We start from the raw sequence: 23418 nt of genomic DNA, 5'->3' as shown, positions 1-23418 counted from the left end.
ACCAGAAATCAAAGATGCTAATTTAATTGTAAAATGAAAATATTTCCTGGGCTTCAGAATGTGTAAACTATCACTCTACATTAATAGTTCATTTTTGCCTTTGTTTCCCTTGCCTTTGGAGATGTGTCTAGCAATAACTTGCTGTGGCTGAGGTCAAAGAAGTTGCTGCCTGTGTTCTCCTCTAGGGTTTTGGTAGGTTCTTGTCTCACATTTAGGTCTTTCATTCATTTTGAGTCGATTTATATGTAAAAATAGTGTAAAAAAAATATTGGGGGGGGGGGCAGAAATTAAACAAGCCTAGAATCTCTTGTTTTTAAAAGAACTCTACCACACTATTTTGACAAATTTATGAGAAATGACCAAAGTAAACTGTACCATATGGTATAACTCTAAATGATCAACTATTTTTATACATCACTATGATCCCTTCCCACTCCTTGATGATCACGAACAAAGAACAGACTGCCTTAATATTATCTGAAACTACCTAATCAGAGAGACTCCGAGGAGTAATGATCCCATGCGTGGAATACTGCTCAGATCCCACTCCTACACTACTGAACATCCAGCATTCCCATGCAAGCTATTTAACCTCCACATCTCAATCTTCTGGGCTGTAAAATAAGAATCATGGTTCCTACCAACTACCATGCGAGGATGCTGAAGCTTCATGTAAGATGCTGCCTCTAGGCTACTACAACACAACTGATTCTAAGCAGTTCTTGGTCAAGCAAAACTCCCCAAGGGGCTAAAGTAACCCCAAATTCTTACTGCTTTCAACTTTATATCCAAGTCTATGGATGAACACCATCAGAAATTCTGACAAACCCCATCACAATATTATCACTAGAACATGTAAAAGTGATGCCTGACTCAGAGGCATGGTAACTTTGTGAGAGTAGTTGGTTTAATGGTGCTTTCATAAATGGATTAATTTGAGATATCAAACTAAATATAAACATAAACATTCCATAAACTATCACAACCCGTGAACGAATGAACTAGTAATGAGCTACATGCAGGATTCCATCCTAAAAATGTGTTGATTTTGTTTCTTTCTTCTCCAGCAGAGAGAACGCACAGAACAAAGTTGGAAGTGAAGATGCAAACAAACAAGGTAGGACCAAAAAAAGGATGTAGCCACTCTGGGCCCAGCTGATCTAGATTTAATGCTAAAGAAAGGTGCAGATGTAACCCCAGAGTCTATCAGCAAACTGTGAAAACCTGTGGGAAACAGGAGTTTCTAGACACTGACAGCCAAGTGTTACACATATGAGAACAAGTCACGCAACATGAGTGACAAATTGATGAAAAGCCCACCTATCAATTAGCCAAATTTGGTGTAATCAGACTTGGAGGGAGAGCCTCAAACTGGCCATGGGAGGAGCTGTGCCAGAACAGATTTATTCAGGAGAAAATGCAGGACAGGAGTCCCAAAACATACCCAGTACAGAGTACAGAGTGGTACTTAGTAGCTAACATGACACAACTACCAATATAGAGCAGTATCACCCTTTGACATGTAATGATTATGTTCCAAATACTATACCAATAAACTAAGAAGCTATATTTCTGGGTAAGAGATTTCACATTTTTGGGAATTAAAGTGACTTTAGTCTGCATTTCATTATTGTCCATTAACTATAGATTCTAGAGCTAATAACTATGAAACAGAAAATAGAAAGAAAAACCAACAAAGATATTCTAAGAATGCATAATTAATAAATTAGGATATTAGGACAACAAATCTTTTTTTTTAAGATCTTATTTATTTATTCATGAGAGACACAGAGAGAGAGGCAGAGACACAGGCAGAGGGAGAAGCAGGCTCCAAGCAGGGAGCCCGACTGTGGGACTCAATCCCAGGACCCCAGGGTCACGCCCTGGGCTGAAGGCAGGGCTAAACCGCTGAGCCACCCGGGCGTCCCTAGGACAGCAAATCAAACTCCACCGTGACTCCAATTTCAAAAGCTCATGTGGCTTTTCGCAAACTTCATTTATTATTCGCTAGTTATGTAATGTGCTATATCTGCAGAATAATGTTAAACGTTCCTTGAGTCTGCCATTTCACTCTCCTTAAATTTGTTGATCCAGACACATAAATATATTGTTTTTCTATATGCTTCAGGTACACTTTAGAAAATCTAAACCACTCCTGAAAATATTAATCGTCCACTCAATGATGCAGAAAAACACGAAGTACTATGTAATTGTATTAAGGTGGACCTCCGTGTTTGTGTATTTTACTAAGGCCCAAGCTATGAAGATGTAAGTGTGTAAAGCACTTGCACTCCACTCCACCCAGAGCTCTGCAGTTCTTTAGGTACAAACTTACTTCGGTTTTCTTCACTTTACATATACATCTTAAAAATTCCCTTTTGCCCATTTTCTGGATTTACTCAATGGCAACAGAGCCATTACAGCCATTTTTATATGGCAACTTTCTTAAACAAGAATCGTACTGTGATCCTACCCAGGGCCAAATGCATCCGTGCATCTCCAGGGAAGTTCTTCCATGCAGTAATGAGTCATTTTTCTTTAGGAATGAAATTTTCACTCTGTTGAGTAAATGTCTGCTCATATGCAGGCATCACTCACTCTGAGTCAGTCAACTATGCCATAACCTTCTTTTTTCTCATTTTTGAAGTCTACAAGCCCTTACATATATATGATTACAGTGCTTGTTGTGGAGTCCTGCTGACAGAAAAGCACTTACATATTTGTTGATTATCACACACCTGTATGCTTGGAATAAAAAACACCTACTAAATAAAATAGAACGCTTCCTATAGTGAATTTCACCATACTCGGAGCAACCCCCTAGGTTCTTGTTTAGCATATACAGTGGATTCACACATGCACAAAATAACTCAAATTCATTTATTAGACATTATTTTTAATAGCAAAATATTGGCAAACTTTCAAATGCTCTTCAGTAGGGGACTGGTGGTATACAGTAGAATATTATACAGCAACTTTAAAGATGAAGAGACTTTTTTTAACCGAAATAATCTCCTAGATATCATTAGGCAAAAAGAAAAAAAAAATCAAAGTGCAGGCCTATAGTATAGTATTTGTGTAAAATAGGTGAAATTCTATTTGTGTATAATATGCTGCACAGTTATTATATGTGTGTATTTTAATTTCCAATTACACACACATACATACAGAACATCTCTGAAAGGACTCTCATTTTAGGGAAGTGAGAACCAAGAGGACAGGGACAAAAGGAAGACTTTTTCACTGTATGCCCTTCTGTTTTTAAATTATACCATGTATAAGTATAATCTAGTCAAAAAATAATTAAACTTTAAACCAAAAGAATATATAATGTGACAGTTACATGCAGAGGCCCTGTGGATTGAAGACCTGGGCTTGCATCCCAGTTCTGCCATTTACCAGTGTGTGACCTTAGGCAAATTCTCTACATCCCAGTTTGCTCATCTATAAAATGGAGTAATGATAGTTAACTGTGATAATTAAGTCAAATCAAGTATATAAATCATTTAGCATAGTTCCTGGAAATTATTATTATATAATGTTCTCTTTCAAATGGTACTGTGGACTTGGAAACCACAAAGTTACAGCCATCACCAATCTCTTTTTCTCTTTCCTATTTTCAGTGGACAAATTTTGCTAGTTCTTCTTTCAAAAAAGATATGACATTCAATCATCTCTGTTCTTTTTATAGCCACCAGAGATAGGCCCAGACCCCAAGGAATCAGCTAACGAGTTTGAATTTCACAAGCAAGACAATCAAGAGCCATTGCACATTTGCCACTATCTATAGACTCATGTACATAATCTCTACAAAATACCAAGCACCACTAATTCATATTTGTACTCTTACTTTATCATTTAAAAAGAATGTTTAAACACTTGAATTCAATTCCTGGAATAAGAGCCTCAGAGACAGAAGGTCCATTTAAGGACATTCTAATTTTCAACAACTCTGAGGCAAGCAAAGCAGATATTTTTATTCTTTTGTAGATGAACATTTTCAATTGAAGGGCACCTATGAATTTAAATATTTTAGGGGCACCTGGGTGACTCAGTTATTGAGCGTCTGCCTTTGGCTCAGGTCGTGATCTTGGAGTCCTAGGATAAAAAACCCACATCGGGCTCTCCGCAGGGAGCCTGCTTCTCCCTCTGCCTCTTTCTGTGTGTCTCTCATGAATAAATAAATAAAATATTTTTAAAAGAATTTAAAGATTTTAAAATAATAAAATAAATAAATGAAATGAAAGCCAATGAAGAGCAGTTACTTGCCAAAGATTAAATGCTTTACAAGAAAAAAAAAGCCTAGAATTCAGATCTTCTCATTTCACCCACATTCTTACCAGGAAGTCATCAAGTATACTGTACTTCCCCTCACCTAGAAGGCTCCTACCTATTTAAATCAAGACTTGGTTCACAGAAATTGTCCTGGATCTGGGACTCACAGGTGTCTCTCTCTCTCTCTCTCTCTCTCTCTCTCTCTCTCTCTCAATTCTAGTTACTGTGATAGCAAACAAGCAGATCCATACAACTGCCCCCTCAGCATATCTACAAGGATGGCCACCAGCTCCTCAAGTCCAACATGTTTATAGCAGCAATAATTACCTCCCCTTGCTCATCCTTCACACTCAACCCTTTCCTGGACTTGCTCTTCCACCTCTGCAGATTCCCGTTTCCCTGAATGGTCCTATGGTCACCCAAGAGGCCAAACCACAAATCTAAGAGTCAATCTACTCTCCTCCCTCTAAATTCATAAATCCTGCTTCTACCTCTAACTGTTTTTGGAATTAATCTGCTTCTCTTCAGGATGGATATAGAATAACAGAGTTGGAGAAGAGGTCTCATGTCTGATACTCCAAACTCTCAGGAACAGGGAACAGTGATTAAGAGTACTGACCCTGGCCCCAAACTGGCATGGTTTAAATCCCAGCTTAGGGATCCCTGGGTGGTGCAACGGTTGGCACCTGCCTTTGGCCCAGGGCGCGATCCTGGAGACCCGGGATCGAATCCCACGTCGGGCTCCCAGTGCATGGAGCCTGCTTCTCCCTCTGTCTATGTCTCTGCCTCTCTCTCTCTCTCTCTCTCTCTCTCTCTGTGACTATCATAAATAAATAAAAATTTAAAAAAAATAAATAAATCCCAGCTCAGACACTTACTAGCTATCTGACCTTGGGCATATTACATAACCTACATAAAACCTCAGTTTTATCATCTGTCCAATTGAGATAAAACTAGTAGCTATCTCATAGGATTGCTGTAAAGTGGAAATCAATTAATAGTAAAGTGCTTAAAATAATGTGATTCACTTTATAATATGTGCTACTATTTTAACAGTAACATGATTTTTTAAACGGTGTAAGAGATTTGTTCTAAAACAGTTTAAAATCCAGAAGTTTTTCCAAACAAGCAGAGGGAAAAAATAAGAGAAAGAGAGGCAAGGTAAGAAACAGACTCTTAACTATACAGGACAAACTGATGGTTACTGGAATGGGGTGGGGGTGGGGTTGAAACAGGTGATAAGGATTAAGGAGTGCACTTGTGATGAGAACCAAGTGATGTAGGGAAGTGTTAAATCACTATACTGTACACCTGAAACTAATAGTACATTGTATGTTAACTGGGATTTAAATAAAAACTTAAAATTAAAAAATACATTTAAAAATCCAGAACTTCTTCACCAAGACAGGAAATCAAAGCATAGTCCAATGTCCAGTTAAGCTGAGCCTCCATCTCACTTAAGTTTTAGTCATGTTATAATGCCTGTAGCTATTTCACCTCTGCCACTCCAATATCTCGTACTTGAATTACTATCCCAGCCTCCACTTAACCAGTCTCTTCATCTTGAGCTCTCTCCAGTATATTCACCAAATGGCAACCAAATTATTTTTCTAAAACATGTATCTAGTTACACCATCCCCCTACTCAAAGCCCATTCATCACTCCCTCTTACCTTGAATTAAAGTCAATTCTTTAATATGGCTCACCAAACCCAACATGATATGTATGATATGGTCTCTAGCCTCTATTCTTATCCATTCCCTCCGCCTTGTACTTTAGGCTCCCTATATCTTTCAGGTCCACCCAGACTCCACATGTTATTTCCTCCGCTTGAAATATCGCTATTACTGTACCTGTTACCGGGATGGTTTCTACTCATTCCTAAGTCTTTTTTTTTTTTTTTAAGGATTGTATTTATTTATTTGAGAGAGAGAGAGCACGAGCAGGGGAGGGGCAGAGAGAGAAGGAGATCCCCCCACTGAACAGGGAACTAGATGTGGGACTCAATCCCGGGACTCCAGGATCATGACCTGAGCCAAAAGCAGAGATTTAACCGACTGAGCCACCCAGGTGCCCCAACTCATCCTTAAGTCTTAATGTAGATGTCCCTCTATTCAAAGACACATCTCCAGGGGTACCTGGAGTGGTAAAGTCCCACAGAAACGGAAAAGAATGCTGAAAGAGGTGAAATTGCTGAGCATTAACATTCAGATAATTCAGCATACTTTTTAAGTCATTACTAGGAATAACAGCAATAATGACTACTCAGTCTCACCCCATTGGCATGCTACGAGTAAGTTTATGAAATAAGGACCTCCGTAGAGAGTTCTTTATATATCCTGTATAAAAGTATGGAGGCAATAAAAAGGGGGCAGGCCAACAAGGGAAGAGGAAAAGAAAAAAGCTGCTTCGTGCCCCAGCTTGGTGTCTAAAAAGCCACAGTGATTTGAATACTTCAAAAATGGTTGATCATGGCCAATATTACTAATAATATTTTGAGAAAGATGCATGAGGATATTTTGCAATTAAGGGGAGAAAAAATGTTGGATATTTTCAATGAAATTCCTTAGTAACATGACTCTAAAATGTTCAAAACATAAAAGGATAAATTCATTTGCTCACTATTTGTATCATGTATCCAAATATTTGAAAAATCATGATTTTGATATTAAATATCACTATATTGCACAATATTCAGGCTAAAGTTAGAAGAGGCTACCCTCTGGAAGATTTGGATTTAGCAGAGTCAGAGGATTTGTTCATTCTCCAGGACTGCAGAGGCTCTACCTTGGTCCCCAATGAACTTAAGGACATTCCTCATATTCTCTAATATCAATGGCCTGGGCTGCATAGGAGTTCATGGAAGAGAGAGATGTATTTGTGCATAATAATATGCTTTAGGCTTTTTAAATAAAAAGTATTAAAGAATTCTAAAAGTCCAGGAAGGCTGGGTGGCTCAGTCAATTAAGCACCAGCCTTAGCTGATGATCAGCTCAGATCATGATCCTGGCATCCTGGAATGGAGCCCCACATTGGACTCCCTGCTTAGCAATGAGTCAGCCTGTCCCTCTCCCACTGCCCCTCCCCACTGCTCAAGCACTCTCTCTCAGATACATTAATAAACATTAAAATAATTATAAAAGTCCTATAAAATGTAAGTCTTTGGGGCTCCTGGGTGGCTCAGTTGGTTAAGTGTCTGCTTCAGGTCAGGTCATGATCTCAGGGTCCTGGGATCAAGTTCTGAGTTGGAAGCAGCAGGGAGCCTGCTTCTCCTTCTGCCTCTCTTCTCACTCATGCTCTCCCTCCCTCTCTCTCTCCCTCTCTCTCTCTCTCTCTCTCTCTCAAATAAATAAAATCTTTTTTAAAATGTAAATCTTTCTGAGTGGGTAAATTCTCCCAGTATTATGACATTATGACTTCCTTTTGCACAATATCAAGTCAAAGCTTTAATAGCACCCACAATGAGCTTAAGTTCCTGCAGAAAGCAGACTTCTCTAATGCCTTACCAATTCAGAAGAAAATGTAGTCTGAAAGAGAACCATCTGTCCCCAGCGAATGGGCCCATTCCAAAGAGAAAATATGTATCTTCTCATAGTTTATTAATTTATTGGCATGATAACTTGCATCAATTTAAGGGCATTTCATCTACAATGAGCAAACTGTTTGAAAGCTAAATGCACTAAATCTTCTTTCATGGGACCCGTAAGTATTTTTTGAACTCTTAGTGGTTTGCACTTAACGCTTTATTTTAAAATCAGATTTAATCATTTCATAAAACCAGTAGTTCTTAAGGAAAATGGATTTCATTTTATCTTTATATTTATTACCCCAGGTCAGAACTGTAATGAATTGTGGTGCCCTTTGAAACCACTAATACTGCACTCAACAATCCAATTAATAAGTGAGTCTAAAAACACAATTTTCCAAAATGACTGTAGTGTTCTCACTTCCTTTTCTTACATTTCTAGCACACTAATTGAATGTCTATACTATTTTATTTATAGATCTTTCTCAAATGGTCTCACAATAAAATCACCAGTTTTTAATTCCTACTCCCACAAAGGCTCTTTGTTGCTTCTATTTTGAAAACTTAACAGAGCTATATTCTTTAAAATCAATGTCAAAATAAAAAAAATTCTTATGACACTCAGAAGTATTTAAAGCCACATGATATTTTATAACAACAGAAACAGAAGACAAAACCCTGAAAGTATAATAACTCTCCATTATACATATACATGCTTATGTGTATAAGTATACATGTGCACATGGTATGTGTTCACTTTGTGAATTATCTACAGAAAGGTTTCATATCAGGCAGTTTTTACCCACCACACTAGCCTTCTGTGCTGTGGTTGTTCAGGAATATAAACACAACCACATAAACCAGTAAAGCAAAACCTAGAATGAAGGAGCCACATTATAGTATCAGGAGTAGGGAGGCAACCACAGAATCCAGGAATTAGAAAGAACACCAAAGGAAATCTGGTACATGAAATTTTCTTTTCCATGGAAAATCTGATGTATGCTGATTATGGACACTGTTAAAAGTTTTCCAACACCACAGAACCCATGCTTTACTTTTCCCCCAAAAGCTCATTTCATCGGACACCCATGATGGAATGCTTCTCCTCATATTGAGCCAAAATGGTTTCCATATAAATATTCCTACATATCATTCCTGGTCTTTCTTTCCTACAGATATGTTTTGTCCCTGTTTAATAGGTCTCAGTCTTCTAGATAGGAAGAAAAAGAGCACATGTCCCTTTGATCATGTTTCTTAGAGGCAAGCCATCTTTTCTATATTTCCAATATCCTCAGCTGCCCTTCATATCATGTAAAGATATGAACCACCTCAGACCCTCATCTTCCTCTAGGTGAAACATGGCATCTAGAACTAAAAGCCATACTCTACAAATTATTACCAAATTTATTCACTAGGAAATAGATGTTTCAGAAAGAGTCAAACCCAAGAACGCTCTACTCCCTCGGGAGCAAGTCTTGACATAAACTAGGGAAATGGCTAAATGAATAGAAAATATAAATCCACATTATCCAAAGACAGTGATGAGAAAAGTGGGAGAAGGGTAGTGAAAAAAATAGTGTCATCAAGCTTATTGTTCTGAAAGAAGTTAACTACCCTATATACTAGTCCACAACCTAAATTATCTGATATACTGGCAATGCTAATGTAATATGGCCAAAGCTTTCTAAATCTGCAATAAGCATAGGTACACAGAGAGTAGTCATAGCCTTTAAAATAAATTACTTTTAATCTCATCTAAAGAATCAAATGAAATCAAAACACTAGATGTAATTAAGACCGTCTAGTTTCCCTGGAGATTATACCAATCAGACGTGTTAAGCATTCTAGGAATGAAACATTTGATACAATTAAGGAAATCCTATTGAAAAAAATTAGTCTGTAAAACAGAGATAATATGGGGCTAAGGAATGGTTTATTAATAACTCATTCAATTCTGGGTATAATAAATACAGCTATTACAACTTCAATTCACTAGTGGCTGAGCTCAAAATGCTAAAATGCTGCCACTCAATCTGCCTCAAGAATCCAGATCTAATCAGTAGAGGCAGTGCCTGCTACATTTATTAAATCGTAGAATTATTTTAGGCTTAAAAGAATTTAGATTAAAAAAACAAAGCTAGTAAGAGGTAGCACCAGAATTCTAGACCAAAATCTGGCACCTTGTTCACGATACTTAAACAACCCTTCTGAGATTTGAAAAGTTAGCATACCCTCCCTTCTCCCTTCCCACCCCTAACCAATCTTTCCAAGGCCAGTTTCTTCAATGATTTATAATGTCGGGAAGACCTCTGAACAAAGTCCTACATAAGTGATCTCTGGAAATTCAGACAGGGTCTCTCATGTTGGAAAAGCCAGCTTAGACTGTGTCTTGAGGGGATAGGTGTTTGGATGTGTGGAGGATGGCTGCCACTAACAAAGCTAAGATTCCTGAGCGTTGGGGCCACTCCTCAATCCCTCAAGGCAAAGCAAAAGAGTCCCAAGAGACACAGCCCTGGAGCAGTCCATCAGTGACAATGGGAGAAGAACAGGAGAGAGGCTACAGCTCTGCCGACATCAGAAACGCCAGCTGACAGTACCTCTGGTTCAAGAGCCTTCCCCATATACCTGGCCCTCCTCCAACAGCCCTCTCTCTACCAGGTCGCAGCCAACGTGATGGGTCTTTCCCATTACTGACTGAGTCCTGGGGCAAACAGGAAATAGACTTCCAGAGAAAGTATACAGACACAGAGGGAGCTCTCCATGAGCTATAACCCCAAAGTAGGTAAGCTAGTAACCCAGGATGATTGAAAAAGTGGCCAGATGTTTATATGAAGAGAATCACCAAGGCAAAAGCCTAAAATAGCAGATGCTTGGGGAAAATGCTAAAAACAAAAGATAAAGAAAATATTTTTTTAAAGCTAGGCTTAGAATAAGAATAAAGCTAAGACAGATGTTAATTCTTAATTACAAATTGTGCTTCTGTTTTCTCCATCAAAACGGACTCAAATCTCAGCCCAGTATAACAGGCTCTTTGTAAGCTGAGCACTACTATCCTATCTAGTTATTGTCTCTCTGATTATTTCCCTCGGTATCAACCTCCTTAAAGAATACTCTTTCCTATCCCTGAGGCTTTGGGTCTGCTATCCTCCTGCCTCAGACTCCTTTCCCCTTTTGCTCATCCTTCCCTGACCCCCCTAAGCATACTGGGGAGCGCTCTCCTCCAACTCCCATAGCAACTACCCATGTGCCTCTGAGAGTACCTCCCACAGGATATTGTAATTTCTTGGTTTACTTCCCCCCACAAGAGACCATGAGCTATCTTGCATTCCAAGAATCTACGATAGTGTCTGGCTCATCATTTCATAAGTGAATGAATCAAATGAGAGAAGTGAGGATGAATGAAGTGACAACCATGCATCAGGCTTGTGTCATGTATGTCTGTCATTTCTCCTCCACTGACTGATGACAGACACATAGACATAATGTCTGAAATACAGCAAGTAATCAATGCTAAGTAAACAAATCAATAAACATGAAAAGAGCTCTGACAGGTTTAACAAAGTGTTATAGTCACAAGTATGAAGGCCCCTTCCAACTCTAAGATTCTATGGAGTTTTTTTTAAAAAAAACTGTATTCATACAGATATTTCCCAGAAATTTTGGAAAAGAGAGAAGGGAAACTAGTATTTACTTGAGGGCTACCAATTTGTTAGGTATTTTACACATGATATTCTATTTGTTTTTCATAATCATCCTGGGAAATTGGGATTATAGACCCCATTTTATAAATAAAGAAACCCAAGTTTGAGATGCAGAACCAAAATTTGAACTCAGGTGAGCATGACCCCAAGCCTAAGCTTTTTCCACAGTACCACTTGAATCTCTGGGAGGAACACAAACCTATCTTCCTTATCATTCTGTTTCAAGGAAAAGGAGTTCTGAAATCAGCCAATGCTCAATTAGGTCATAATTCCAGAGAGAGGAGCTTGCAAGAGGAGGCACAAAGAGGTGACAAGCTCTGTCTTCCCTTGAGGATCACCTCCTTTCTTTGAAGAAAGGTTCACATGGCTTTTCTGTTTCTCCCATGAGACTGGAAGGACAACTGTAGGGCCTTTCCAAAGAAGGGAGGAAGCAACTTCTCCTTGACTCTTCTCTTTTCCCCAGAAGGGCAAATAGGAATCAGGTTATGATTCAGGGGAAAATATGGCAAAGAAGCAGCCACATAGGTCCACTTAGAGGCTTGAAGGTAGATTAGAGAGGGAAGAAGCCCTAAAGCTTATTACATCTTCTGCAAATCAACTCACCAAATGATAAGCCTACATAGAAATGTGGGGCTCAAGTCCTACTTCCCTGCTAGCAATACAGATGTTCCTTTGCCTCAAATGTCCGATGTGTAGAATGTGTCACCTAATTGAGATGACAAGAAATCACCCAAATTTTGTTTCCCCAAAACATGACTCACAAGTTGACTCAAAAAAAAAGTGGGATGTACAACAAACAGTGCTGGGACAACTGGATAGCCACACACAGAAGAATGGATTTGGACACCTACCTCACATATATACAAAAATTAACTCAAAATGAATCAAAGACCTAAATGTAAGAGCTAAAACTACAAAGCTCTTAAAAGAAAACATACAGGTAAATCTTTGTGACCTTGAGTTGGGCATTAGTTTTTTAGATATGACATCTAAAGCTAAGCAACCAAAGAAAAAACAGATATACTAGACTTGATAAAATTAAAAACTTTTGTTCCTCAAAGGCTACTACGAAGAATATAAAAGACTATATACATAAGTCATATTGGTAAAACATCTATCTAATAAGGGTCTAGTATACAGAATATGTAAAAAACACAACTCAACAGTAAAATGACAATCCAAATAAAAAATAAACAAAGGATTTCTTTATTTTTTTAAGCAAAGGATTTAAATAGATATCTCTTCAAAGAAGATATACAAATGGCAACAAACACATGGAAAGATGTTCAACATCATTAGTCATCAGGAAAACACAAATCAAAACTATAATGAAGTACCTCTTCATACCTACTGGATGGCTATAATCAAAAAGACACAATTGGGGTGCCTATGGCTCAGCTGGCTAAGCAACTGCCTTCGGCTCAGGTCATGATCCCAGAGGTCTGGGATGGAGACCTCTGCTCAGCGGGGAGCCTGCTTCTCCCTCTCCCTCTGCCTGCTGCTCCCCTACTCATGCTCTGTCAAATAAACTTAAAAATCTTGAAAAAAAAAAAGACAATAAACAAGCACTGGTGATGATATGGAGACATGAGAACTCTTAAACACTGCCGGCAAGAATGCAAAATGGTGCAACTACTTTGGAAAACACCTTGGCACTCTTCAAAAAGTTAAACAGAGGCATTATACGATGAGCAATTTTACTTTCAGGTATATATACTCAAGAGAAATGAAAACATGTTCACACAAAAACTTGTATGTAAATATTCACAGCAGCTTTATTCATGATGGCCAAAAACTGAAACAACCCAAATGGCCATCTACAGATGAATGTATAAACAAAATGTGGTACATCTATACAATGGAATTGTACTCAGTCATATAAAAGGGAATGAAGGGGTGCCTGAGTAGCTCAATAGGTCAAGTGTTCGACTCTTAATATTGGCTCGGGTCATGTTCTCAGGGTTGTGGGATTGAGCCCCACATCAGGCTCTACGCAGAACATGGAGGCTTGCTTGGGATTCTCTCTCTCCCTCTGCCTCTCTCCCCTGCTTGCCCCCCCCTCACTAAAAAGATAAACAAGTAAATAAAGGAATGAAGTACTGACTTGTACTACAACAGAAATGATTCTGAAAAACACTGTGTTATGTGAAAGAAGCCAAATGCAAAAGGCCTCATATCATATGATTCCATTTGTGCAATAGGCAAACTAGAGAGGAAAAATTAGATTAGTGTTTGCCAGGTGCTGGGGGAGGAAGAATGGGGGCTGACCACTAGTGGATGTGGGATTTCTCTTTTTAGGTGATGAAACAGTCTGGAATTAGATAGTGGTGATGGCTGCAACCCCTAGTGATACACACAACACTTGACTGTACACTGTTAAAGGGGTGAATTTTATAGTATGTTAATTATATCTCAATAAAAAAGGCACAACTATAAAAATGAGCTAAGTGTACACACTATAACATATGTACCATCAAAGAGATAAAACAGAGAAGCAATTAAGTTAACTTGAAAATCACTGCTGCACATTGGTGTTTATTTTCATAATAACAAATATGAAAAACATTGAATTTTATTGCCATAAACTGAACACCAACATAAAGAAGGCTGAGAGGAAAAATTAATTTGATTTCTGCGAAAAACGTCCAAGGATAAATATTTGCTTTCTTCCCAATATCTCAGCTGGTTGCAAGCTGAGCTCCCTCGAGCAGATAGAAGAGCCTCGATGTTAGATCTGCTAACAGCAAACAGACTTGAAAGAATTCAGGTAGAAGAACCCGAGCCTCAGATGCACTGCCTTTGGTAAACGGTAAACGGATTCTCTCCTGGCAAGCTCTGTTGCCACAGATGACCATTCCACTGTGGTATCGACCATGGAACACAGTAGCCCTTTCAATTACCAGCATCACCACCTCACAGAGGGGATGAACATTTTCTATAAGACTTTTCCTAGATTCCCTGAACGAATAGGTGTGAGTCCAAATGGCCAATTTTCCAAATAAGCACAGCTCATCTGAGGAATATTGAATCACAAGCAAACTTTGTACACACACTATGTAAAAGTGAAAATATAGTGCAATATTCCAGAACTGTGCCTGGAACGTCATACACACCCAATAAATACTGTTGAGTGAACGTTTTATTATAAGAGTTAGTAATGTTTACCAAATAGTCTAGATCAGAAAGTAAGGCAAATGGTAAAAGTATTTCTAAATTAACTTATCTTCATCAATACAAAGCTGCTTATTTTTGCTTTCTATTTCTCATGTCATACCACATTCTCACTGATACTCAAACTGACACATCAATGGCTATTAAGAAAGATAATCAGGGGATCCCTGGGTGGCATAGCGGTTTGGCGCCTGCCTTTGGCCCAGGGCGTGATCCTGGAGACCCGGGATCGAATCCCATGTCGGGCTCCCGGTGCATGGAGCCTGCTTCTCCCTCTGCCTGTGTCTCTGCCTCTCTCTCTCTCTCTCTGTCTCTCTCTCTCTGTCTCTCTGTCTCTGTGTGTGTGTGTGTGTGTGTGACTATCATAAATAAATAAATAATTTTTAAAAAAAGAAAGATAATCAGTTCACTGTCTGACACATCAATGGCTATTAAGAAAGATAATCAGTTCACTGTAAGTAGAAAAGATATTCTGATTAGTTATAAAAGTTCTTCTGAAATAATAAACTTCTCTGAAATAATTTCAGATAGGAAAAATTGCAGGAGTTTTTGTGAGGTGATTAGTTTCTCATACTCTCTGGTTTATTTTCATTAATAAATTAAGGAAAGATGTATCAATAAGGTGTAACAATAAGTTGTCCACTCTTCATATTCTGGAACCCTAAAACAGATCCAAGCAAGCCACAATTTGCCTCACTAATCCTATTTGCCTACTGAAGCTCAGCAGGAAGGAAAATTCTTTCTGAAACACATCTTAAAACATACTAATTTACCAGCACCAAGAAGGTCAGCAATTAGTTTTACATGACATTTTCCCTTTTTTGAAGCCTCTTTTAAAAACAGGGAAATTATTTCTCAGCATCTAATAACTATAAGTGCTTGAAATATTGGATCACATATAGGACAAAAGAAGTAGAAAGAATCTTCAGAGATCACACTTTCTTTCTAGAACACTTCTAAAAGTATCTAGGATATGATTCTCTAAGTTCACAATGTGTGACAGATCCCATCAGAAAAAGTCTTCCTCAGCTCACCTGGAGCTGTGTAAGCTCTTCTTCAAGGAGACATGAAGATGACATGAGTATCTTCCTTTGTATCAGTATCTTCTAGGTAGGTACTGGTTGGAAATCACACACTCAACTCTATTTTACTTACTTGCATTGACTCTTCCTTGATACGCTGATATCACAAACTAGCATTTTTTAAGAAAATGCAGAGAGTTATTTGGTCTCTGCATGGAAAGGACTTTCAAAGCACAAAAGCAATGAATCAAAAAGGAAAAGATTAATAGGTCGACAACACTTTTTTTGAAATTTCTAGAAATCAAAAACCATCATAAATTAAATAAAATGGCAATTGTGGGGGAGGGGATGTCCTCATATGACAAGCAAGGGTTAATATCCTTACTCTATCAAGAATCCACACAAATCCATGTCTGGCCAAGACAGTACCCTCAGCGTTCCTTCCCTCAGCCTCACAAGAAATTGCACGGTCCCTACAAAAAGAAGATTACATCTTCTCCCTCCCAGCTTTCAAAATCACTCTGCCTCTTTCTTCTGCCTTGGTCATTTGCCTCCTACCTCCTGCCCTCTTTCTTCTAAGTCCTATTAGACCAAAGGTTCAGATACACATACGGGCAGCCTGGTCTTGGTTTCAGATTTTCCCCAGGACAGAGCCTCTGAAACACTGCTTTCCACGTTGCTCCGTAGTTCACAAGCAAGTAACAACTGGCCCCAGACTCTGGGGAGACCTAGCCAACTAATTCCAACCAAAGCCCAGCATACTGATTCCTGCCCAGGCTCGAGGCAGGCAGAAACTACACAAACAACTGATTTAAAAAAAAAAAAACCCTGAGATTCCAGTATAAAAGCCATCATAGGGTTTGTGCAGATAATTCACAGAAAGGAAATAGCTGATAACCAACAAGATTTTTTAACGCTTGAAAACATCAATAATGAAAGATGTGAGTTAAAATAAGTAGGTACTCTTTATTTTCTGTGAAATTAGCAAAGATTTTTAAAAACAATAAAGCTAACACAGGTAATCATAAAACTGATGACAGGATGGTGAATTGGTATACTCTTTCTGAGGGCAACCGTATGTTTCAAGAGCAGTCACAATGATTCTGCACTTTGACTCTAATTGCATGTTAGGAACCGATCTTTAGTTATCAAAAAATCTAGTCAAAAGATTTAAATATGGGTCACCTGGGAGGCTCGGTCAGTTAAGCATCTGCTTTCAGCTCAAGTATTGATCCCAGGGTCCTGAGATAGAGCCCTGCATCCATCCATCGGGGCTCCCTGCTCAGTGGGGAGCCTGCTTCTCCCTCTCTCCCTGCCCCTCCCCCTGCTTGTGCTCTGACTCTCTCAAATAAATAAAATCTTAAAAAAAAAAAGATTTAATTAGACTTTCTCTTCATTTTTATACCTGAAATATATATATATATATATATATATATATATATATATAAAACAATAAGTAAATTGCCATAAATAAATAAATAATGGTTCATGCACAATGTGGATTATAATGAAGTCAATAAAAATGATATAAGAATTGACCTTGCTATAGCACTAAAGACCATTCACTGCTCTAAGCAGTTAGCATGTACAGTTGATCTTTGAACAACACTGGTTTGAGCTGTGCAGGTCCACCTATGCATGGATTTTTTCCAATAAGTATAGTATAGTACTATAAATTTATTTTCTCTCCTTATGATTTTATTAATAACATTTTCTTTTCTCTAGCTTGCTTTATTATAAAAATACAGTACATCTAGCATACAAAATACATGTTGTTTATGTTATCAGTAAGGCTTCAGGTCAACTGCAGGCTATTAAAAGTTAAGTTTAGGAGAGTCAAAAGATATACATGGATTTTTCACTGCATGGGAGATTGCCGCCCCTAAACCCCATATTGTTCAAGGATCAACTTGTGTTAACACATTTACTCCTCACAACAGCACGAATGGAACCTGAACCTGTGAGGTCAGTAGGTGCTCTAACTCTCTCCAGGTTATAGCTAAGGAATCTGAGGCACGGGGATACTAAGTGATTGACTCCAGATTATACTGGGACAGACTCACAAGCCTTTATCTGAAATACTAAAATCCAAAGTGTTCTCATCAATTTGGAGCAACTCATTTGTTGGCAAAACCTGACCTAAACCAATGCAAAACTATGTATAGCCTTTATTTCACTTAGAGTGACATCATCTCACTAAAGAAAATCAGTGTGTTTGATTACATGGTGCTGCCCCACATCCCACTTAGAATGGATACGGTATATATATGCCATGTTATCTTTCGATAATCAGAAACACTCTGAACTTTAAAAGACAACTAGCCCCACGGGTTTCAGATAAGGAAATGTGGGGGAGCTGAAATTCAAATCTAAGCATCCATCTGTCTAGCTCTGCAGTTGGTGCTCTTAACCACTGCATGGTATTTCCAGAAACTAATGACGTGGGAAATGTTGATCATTCCAACCTTCAAGTATTAACTACATGCCATGTACCAGTCACAGAGACAAAATTGCAATTGTGACAAGTGCATGGAAAGAGAACTGGTGTCAGAAGAGACTGTACCCTCAGGGTACAGTCCCTCTGGTCAGAGGCAGTTTTCCTGAATAAACATTTGATCTATGATGTGAGGGATGAGCAAGAGTTAACTAGACTGTAAAGAGGGAAAAGCATGCCTGGCAGGAAGAAGAGCACATGCAAAGGCCCTCGGTAGGAGGGAAAATGATGACAAAAGACTGAAAAAGAGCCAGTGTAATTGGAACCCAGAGAACCAGGGGCTGGAGAAGAGGAAGGTACCACAGAGCCTTATTGGGAGAGTAACAAACCATTTGCCCCAGAATGCCGAGGAACAGTCCCAGGATAAATAACAGCACTTTTATTCTCAAAAGTATCTTGGTCTGGATGTTAAAGTATACAGTCACACAATTTGTAGGCCGCGTTAAGCAGTTGCATCTTTATCCGAAGAGCAATGAGAAGTAACGATGGATTTAAAGTAGGGAGCAAATGGGGGAGAAGAGAGGTATCATAATCAAATTTTAATTTTTAAAAGATGACTTCGGCTGCAGTGCAAAGAACAGATGGAAAATATTAACAGGACAGGATGAATATCTTTGGACCAGTTAGGAGGGTACTACAGGAGACCCCACAAGAGATAACGGTAGCTTGGTCTATGGTGACAGCGGCAGGGACAGAAATAAGTAGATGGAGTTGAGATTGAAGATAAAATGAACAGACCTTGATGATGATTTAGAGATGGAAGGAGAGGGAGTGGCAGGTGTGAAGGATGAGTCCAAGATTTCTGGCTTGCAAACTAGGTGGAGGATGGTGTGATTCCTTGAGCTAGAAACAAGAGAGATTTACGGGGCCTTAGAAACTGAAATGTGGGTAAGAGCTGCACACCCGCCGAAACTTGAATCCTTCGGCCTGGGTGGGGGTGCACAAAACAGGGGTGGGGGGTGCAGTTTAGGTTCAGAATCTGTTAGTGTTTCTTTCCATTCACAGAGCCCTCCTCCAAGGCTCTGTATCCACCCTATTGGCCAGTTGGATACTGGAGCTGTTTGGTGGTCAAAGGAAAAAGATCTGTCTTGGCTGGTGCTGTGGGACCAGGAGTATGAATGCACTTGTAGCACGCAAATGCCCCTTACGGCTAATTCTCCAGCGCTTCCCATTCACGGTTCTCCACCTTACTCTCCAGGGCTTTACATCCTCTTCTCCCCCACTGCCCCCAGCCTAAAATCCATCATGACTTCTCAGCGCTCTTCGGACTCTGTGAGAAAGGAGTCTGCACGGCCGGACGAGGAAGGAGGAGGAGGGCTCAAGGCACCTGCCAGGAGCGGTCAGGGCTGCCCTGAGGCCACAGCAGCAACTCGGATTGCACCCGCTGTGTGCCCGGGACTAGATCGAGAGCTGTGCGAGGTACCGCCTAAGGAGGCCCTGCCAGGAGCCAGGCGCTAGGAGACTTAGGGGGCCGGGGGGCGGGGACCCCGCAAGTTCAGAAGTTTTAAAGGACGTGCTCCTCTTCCCAAATCCCACTTACCCTACAGTAAGTTCACTTTAAACTTCCACAAAGGGTCAGGTCCCAAGATGAATAGGTGAGAAGGTGGAGCTGAACGGGGCCGACTGGGACCCTGGGGAGGGGGCGGGGGGGGACGGGGTCCCAACGGCTGGACCCGGGGGAGACGCTGGGAGGGGAGGGGAGGCGGGCCCGCCCGCAGCGGGAGGCCCTGCGGCCCGTTTGCCCGCGCGTTGCCGCAGCAACGGCCCGGCCCTGCGGCGCGGCGGCGCAGGGGGCCAGTCACCCCCCCCACCCCGCGGGCCGGCGGGCGGCAGACGGGCTCGCACTCCTGGCGCTGGGGCGGGGGTGTCCCGGGTGCCGAGCCCGGAATTCCGCCGCTGGAGAAACTCGGCGGCCCGTGGGGGGAGGGGAGGGGCGAGGGGAGAGGGGAGAGGAGGGAGAGGGGAGGGGAGCGGGGACGGGGGCCGCGCGGGGACACAGCGCGGCAGCTGCGGCGAAGCCCCTTCGCCCCAAGACGGGGCTGCGCGGGGCGGGCGGGGCGGGGCTGGAGGGACGGGGCGGGGCTGGAGGGACGGGGCGGGAGTGGCGGGGCGGGGGGGGCTGGCGGGGCGGGGCTGGCGGGGCCGGGCGGGGCTGGCGTGACCGGGCGGGGCTGGCGGGGCGGGGCTGGCGAGACGGGGCGGGGCTGGCGGGACAGGGCGGGGCTGGCGGGGCGGGGCTGGCGGGATAGGGCGGGGCTGGCGAGACGGGGCGGGGCTGGCGGGACAGGGCGGGGCTGGCGGGACAGGGCGGGGCTGGCGAGACGGGGCGGGGCTGGCGGGGCGGGGCTGGAGAGACGGGGCGGGGCTGGCGGGACAGGGCGGGGCTGGCGGGACAGGGCGGGGCTGGCGGGACAGGGCGGGGCTGGCGGGGCGGGGCGGGGCTGGCGAGACGGGGCGAGGCTGGTGGGACAGGGCGGGGCTGGAGGGGCGGGACGGGGCTGGCGGGGCGGGGCTGGAGGGACAGGGCGGGGCTGGAGAGAGCGGGCGGGGCTGGCGGGGCGGGGCTGGCGAGACGGGGCGGGGCTGGCGGGACAGGGCGGGGCTGGCGGGGCGGGGCGGGGCTGGCGAGACGGGGCGGGGCTGGCGGGACAGGGCGGGGCTGGCGGGGCGGGGCGGGGCTGGCGAGACGGGGCGAGGCTGGCGGGACAGGGCGGGGCTGGAGGGGCGGGACGGGGCTGGAGGGGCGGGGCTGGAGGGACAGGGCGGGGCTGGAGAGAGCGGGCGGGGCTGGCGGGGCGGGGCTGGCGAGACGGGGCGGGGCTGGCGGGACAGGGCGGGGCTGGCGAGACGGGGCGGGGCTGGCGGGACGGGGCTGGAGAGACGGGGCGGGGCTGGCGGGACAGGGCGGGGCTGGCGGGACAGGGCGGGGCTGGCGGGACAGGGCGGGGCTGGCGGGGCGGGGCGGGGCTGGCGAGACGGGGCGAGGCTGGCGGGACGGGGCGGGGCTGGCGGGGCGGGGCTGGAGAGACGGGGCGGGGCTGGCGGGACAGGGCGGGGCTGGCGGGACAGGGCGGGGCTGGCGGGGCGGGGCGGGGCTGGCGGGGCGGGGCTGGAGAGACGGGGCGGGGCTGGCGGGACAGGGCGGGGCTGGCGGGACAGGGCGGGGCTGGCGGGACAGGGCGGGGCTGGCGGGGCGGGGCGGGGCTGGCGAGACGGGGCGAGGCTGGTGGGACAGGGCGGGGCTGGAGGGGCGGGACGGGGCTGGCGGGGCGGGGCTGGAGGGACAGGGCGGGGCTGGAGAGAGCGGGCGGGGCTGGCGGGGCGGGGCTGGCGAGACGGGGCGGGGCTGGCGAGACGGGGCGAGGCTGGCGGGACAGGGCGGGGCTGGAGGGGCGGGACGGGGCTGGCGGGGCGGGGCTGGAGGGACAGGGCGGGGCTGGAGAGAGCGGGCGGGGCTGGCGGGGCGGGGCTGGCGAGACGGGGCGGGGCTGGCGGGACAGGGCGGGGCTGGCGAGACGGGGCGGGGCTGGCGGGACGGGGCGGGGCTGGCGAGACGGGGCGGGGCTGGCGGGGCGGGGCGGGGCTGGCGAGACGGGGCGGGGCTGGCGGGACAGGGCGGGGCTGGCGAGACGGGGCGGGGCTGGAGGGGCGGGGCTGGCGGGGCGGGGCGGGGCTGGCGGGGCGGGCTGGCGGGGCGGGGCGGGGCGGGGCGGGGCTGGCGGGGCGGGGCGGGGCTGGCCGGGACGAGCAGTCCTCTCTGGGACCGGCCGGAGGATCCCGGCTCCAGGACAGAGAAGTAGCCGCACGTCACCCGAAATGAAAGGCCGCTAACCGTGCCGTCCCAGGGCCGAGGGGAGGCCCGGCGGCGGCGGCGGCGGCCCCGAGAGACGGAGACGAGGCTGCGCGGGGGCCGGGGGCGACGGGTGGTAGTAGCGCCCTTCACTGACCCTACGGCAATCCCCAGAGACGAGTTTTAGGCGCCAGCCTCCGTGGAGCCCTGAGAATGCAGCGTCCCCCGCAGCAGGGGCTACAAGTGCGGGCTCCCTCTGGTCGCTAATGTCCTTCTGGACCTGCTTAGGAGTAGCTCCAGTGCACGTGGGTCCTGCTCTCGAGCAGAGCAGCGGTGCAGAAGTGCAACTCTCTTAACGCTGGCCTGATTATTTCGGGCCGATAGCCTCTAAAATGTATTTGATTACTAGCCAGTAACTTGGTACAGCGGGAACATTCATTTTATTGCTTAGAGGTGGGGCTGCCTTTGGCAACTGGTTCATGCTGTAGGGTTCGTCAGAAAACTCAGAACGCAAGAGGGTTGCTAGGGATTTACCCCAAAGATACAGATGCAGTGAAACGCCGGGACACCTGCACCCGGATGTTTCTAGCAGCAATGTCCACAATAGCCAAACTGTGGAAGGAGCCTCGGTGTGCATCGAAAGATGAATGGATAAAGAAGCTGTGGTCTATGTATACAATGGAATATTATTCAGCCATTAGAAACGACAAATACCCACCCTTTGCTTCAACGTGGAGGGACCTGGAGGGTATTATGCTGAGTGAAATAAGTCAGTCGGAAAAGGACAAACATTATATGGTCTCATTCATTTGGGGAATATAAAAATTAGGGAAAGGGAATAAAGCGAAAGGAGAAAAAATGAGTGAAAATATCAGTGAGGGTGACAAAACATGAGAGACTCCTAACTCTGGGAAATGACAAGGGGTAGTGGAAGGGGAGGTGAGTGGGGGGTTGGGATGACTGAGTGATGGGCACTGAGGGAGGGGCACTTGGCAGGATGAGCACTGGGTTTTATGCTATATGTTGGCAAATTGAACTCCAATAAAAAAAGAAGAAAAGAAAACCCAGAACAGCCAGGGTGGGTAACTAACTGTAACTTCAGTTTTGCAAATTTTCCGAGTGGGAATAATCCCCACAATATCCTGAACTGTAGAACTTTGGAGTCTTGTTCTGTTTCACAAGGGTCTGGAATAGCCTGCAAGAATTTTTTCTTTGCCCCTCCGTCATCCAAGTATGAGTAGTGCCGCAACGTCCAACAATCCGAGAGAAACTTTACCATCTGTTTCTTGGATTATGAAGTGTACAGATTGCTTTTCAAGATTTTACTTATTCATGAGAGATACAGAGAGAGAGGCAGAGACATAGGCAGAGGGAGAAGCAGGCTCCCTATGGGGAGCCCCATGAAAGACTCCATCCAGGGACCCCCAGATCACACTCTA

General features: G+C 44.2%; 1 protein-coding gene across 7 annotated transcripts in view; it reads right to left on the bottom strand.

Moving 5' to 3' along the window:
• Positions 1 to 20159, bottom strand: part of STK33 (serine/threonine kinase 33) — a 146075-nt gene extending 125916 nt beyond the window's left edge. For 4 of the 7 annotated variants that reach the window (XM_041729650.1, XM_041729656.1, XM_041729651.1 and 1 more), the window contains exons 1-2: positions 19730 to 20159; positions 18519 to 18590 (exon numbers count right to left, since the gene is read on the bottom strand). In XM_041729650.1, coding sequence (XP_041585584.1) covers positions 18519 to 18521 — 3 coding nt within the window. In that variant the 5' untranslated portion in view covers positions 18522 to 18590; positions 19730 to 20159. Of the gene's footprint in view, positions 1 to 18518; positions 18591 to 18927; positions 19033 to 19729 lie in introns of all 7 variants that reach the window. The other 3 variants (XM_041729653.1, XM_041729658.1, XM_041729652.1) reach the window with 2 other exon arrangements.
• Between the last annotated feature and the right edge of the window lie 3259 nt (positions 20160 to 23418).

This window comes from Vulpes lagopus, chromosome 15, assembly GCF_018345385.1.
Source record: "Vulpes lagopus strain Blue_001 chromosome 15, ASM1834538v1, whole genome shotgun sequence".
NCBI lineage: Eukaryota > Metazoa > Chordata > Mammalia > Carnivora > Canidae > Vulpes > Vulpes lagopus.
Note: the sequence above shows the minus strand (reverse complement) of the source record. Positions and strands in the feature narration are given on the sequence as shown.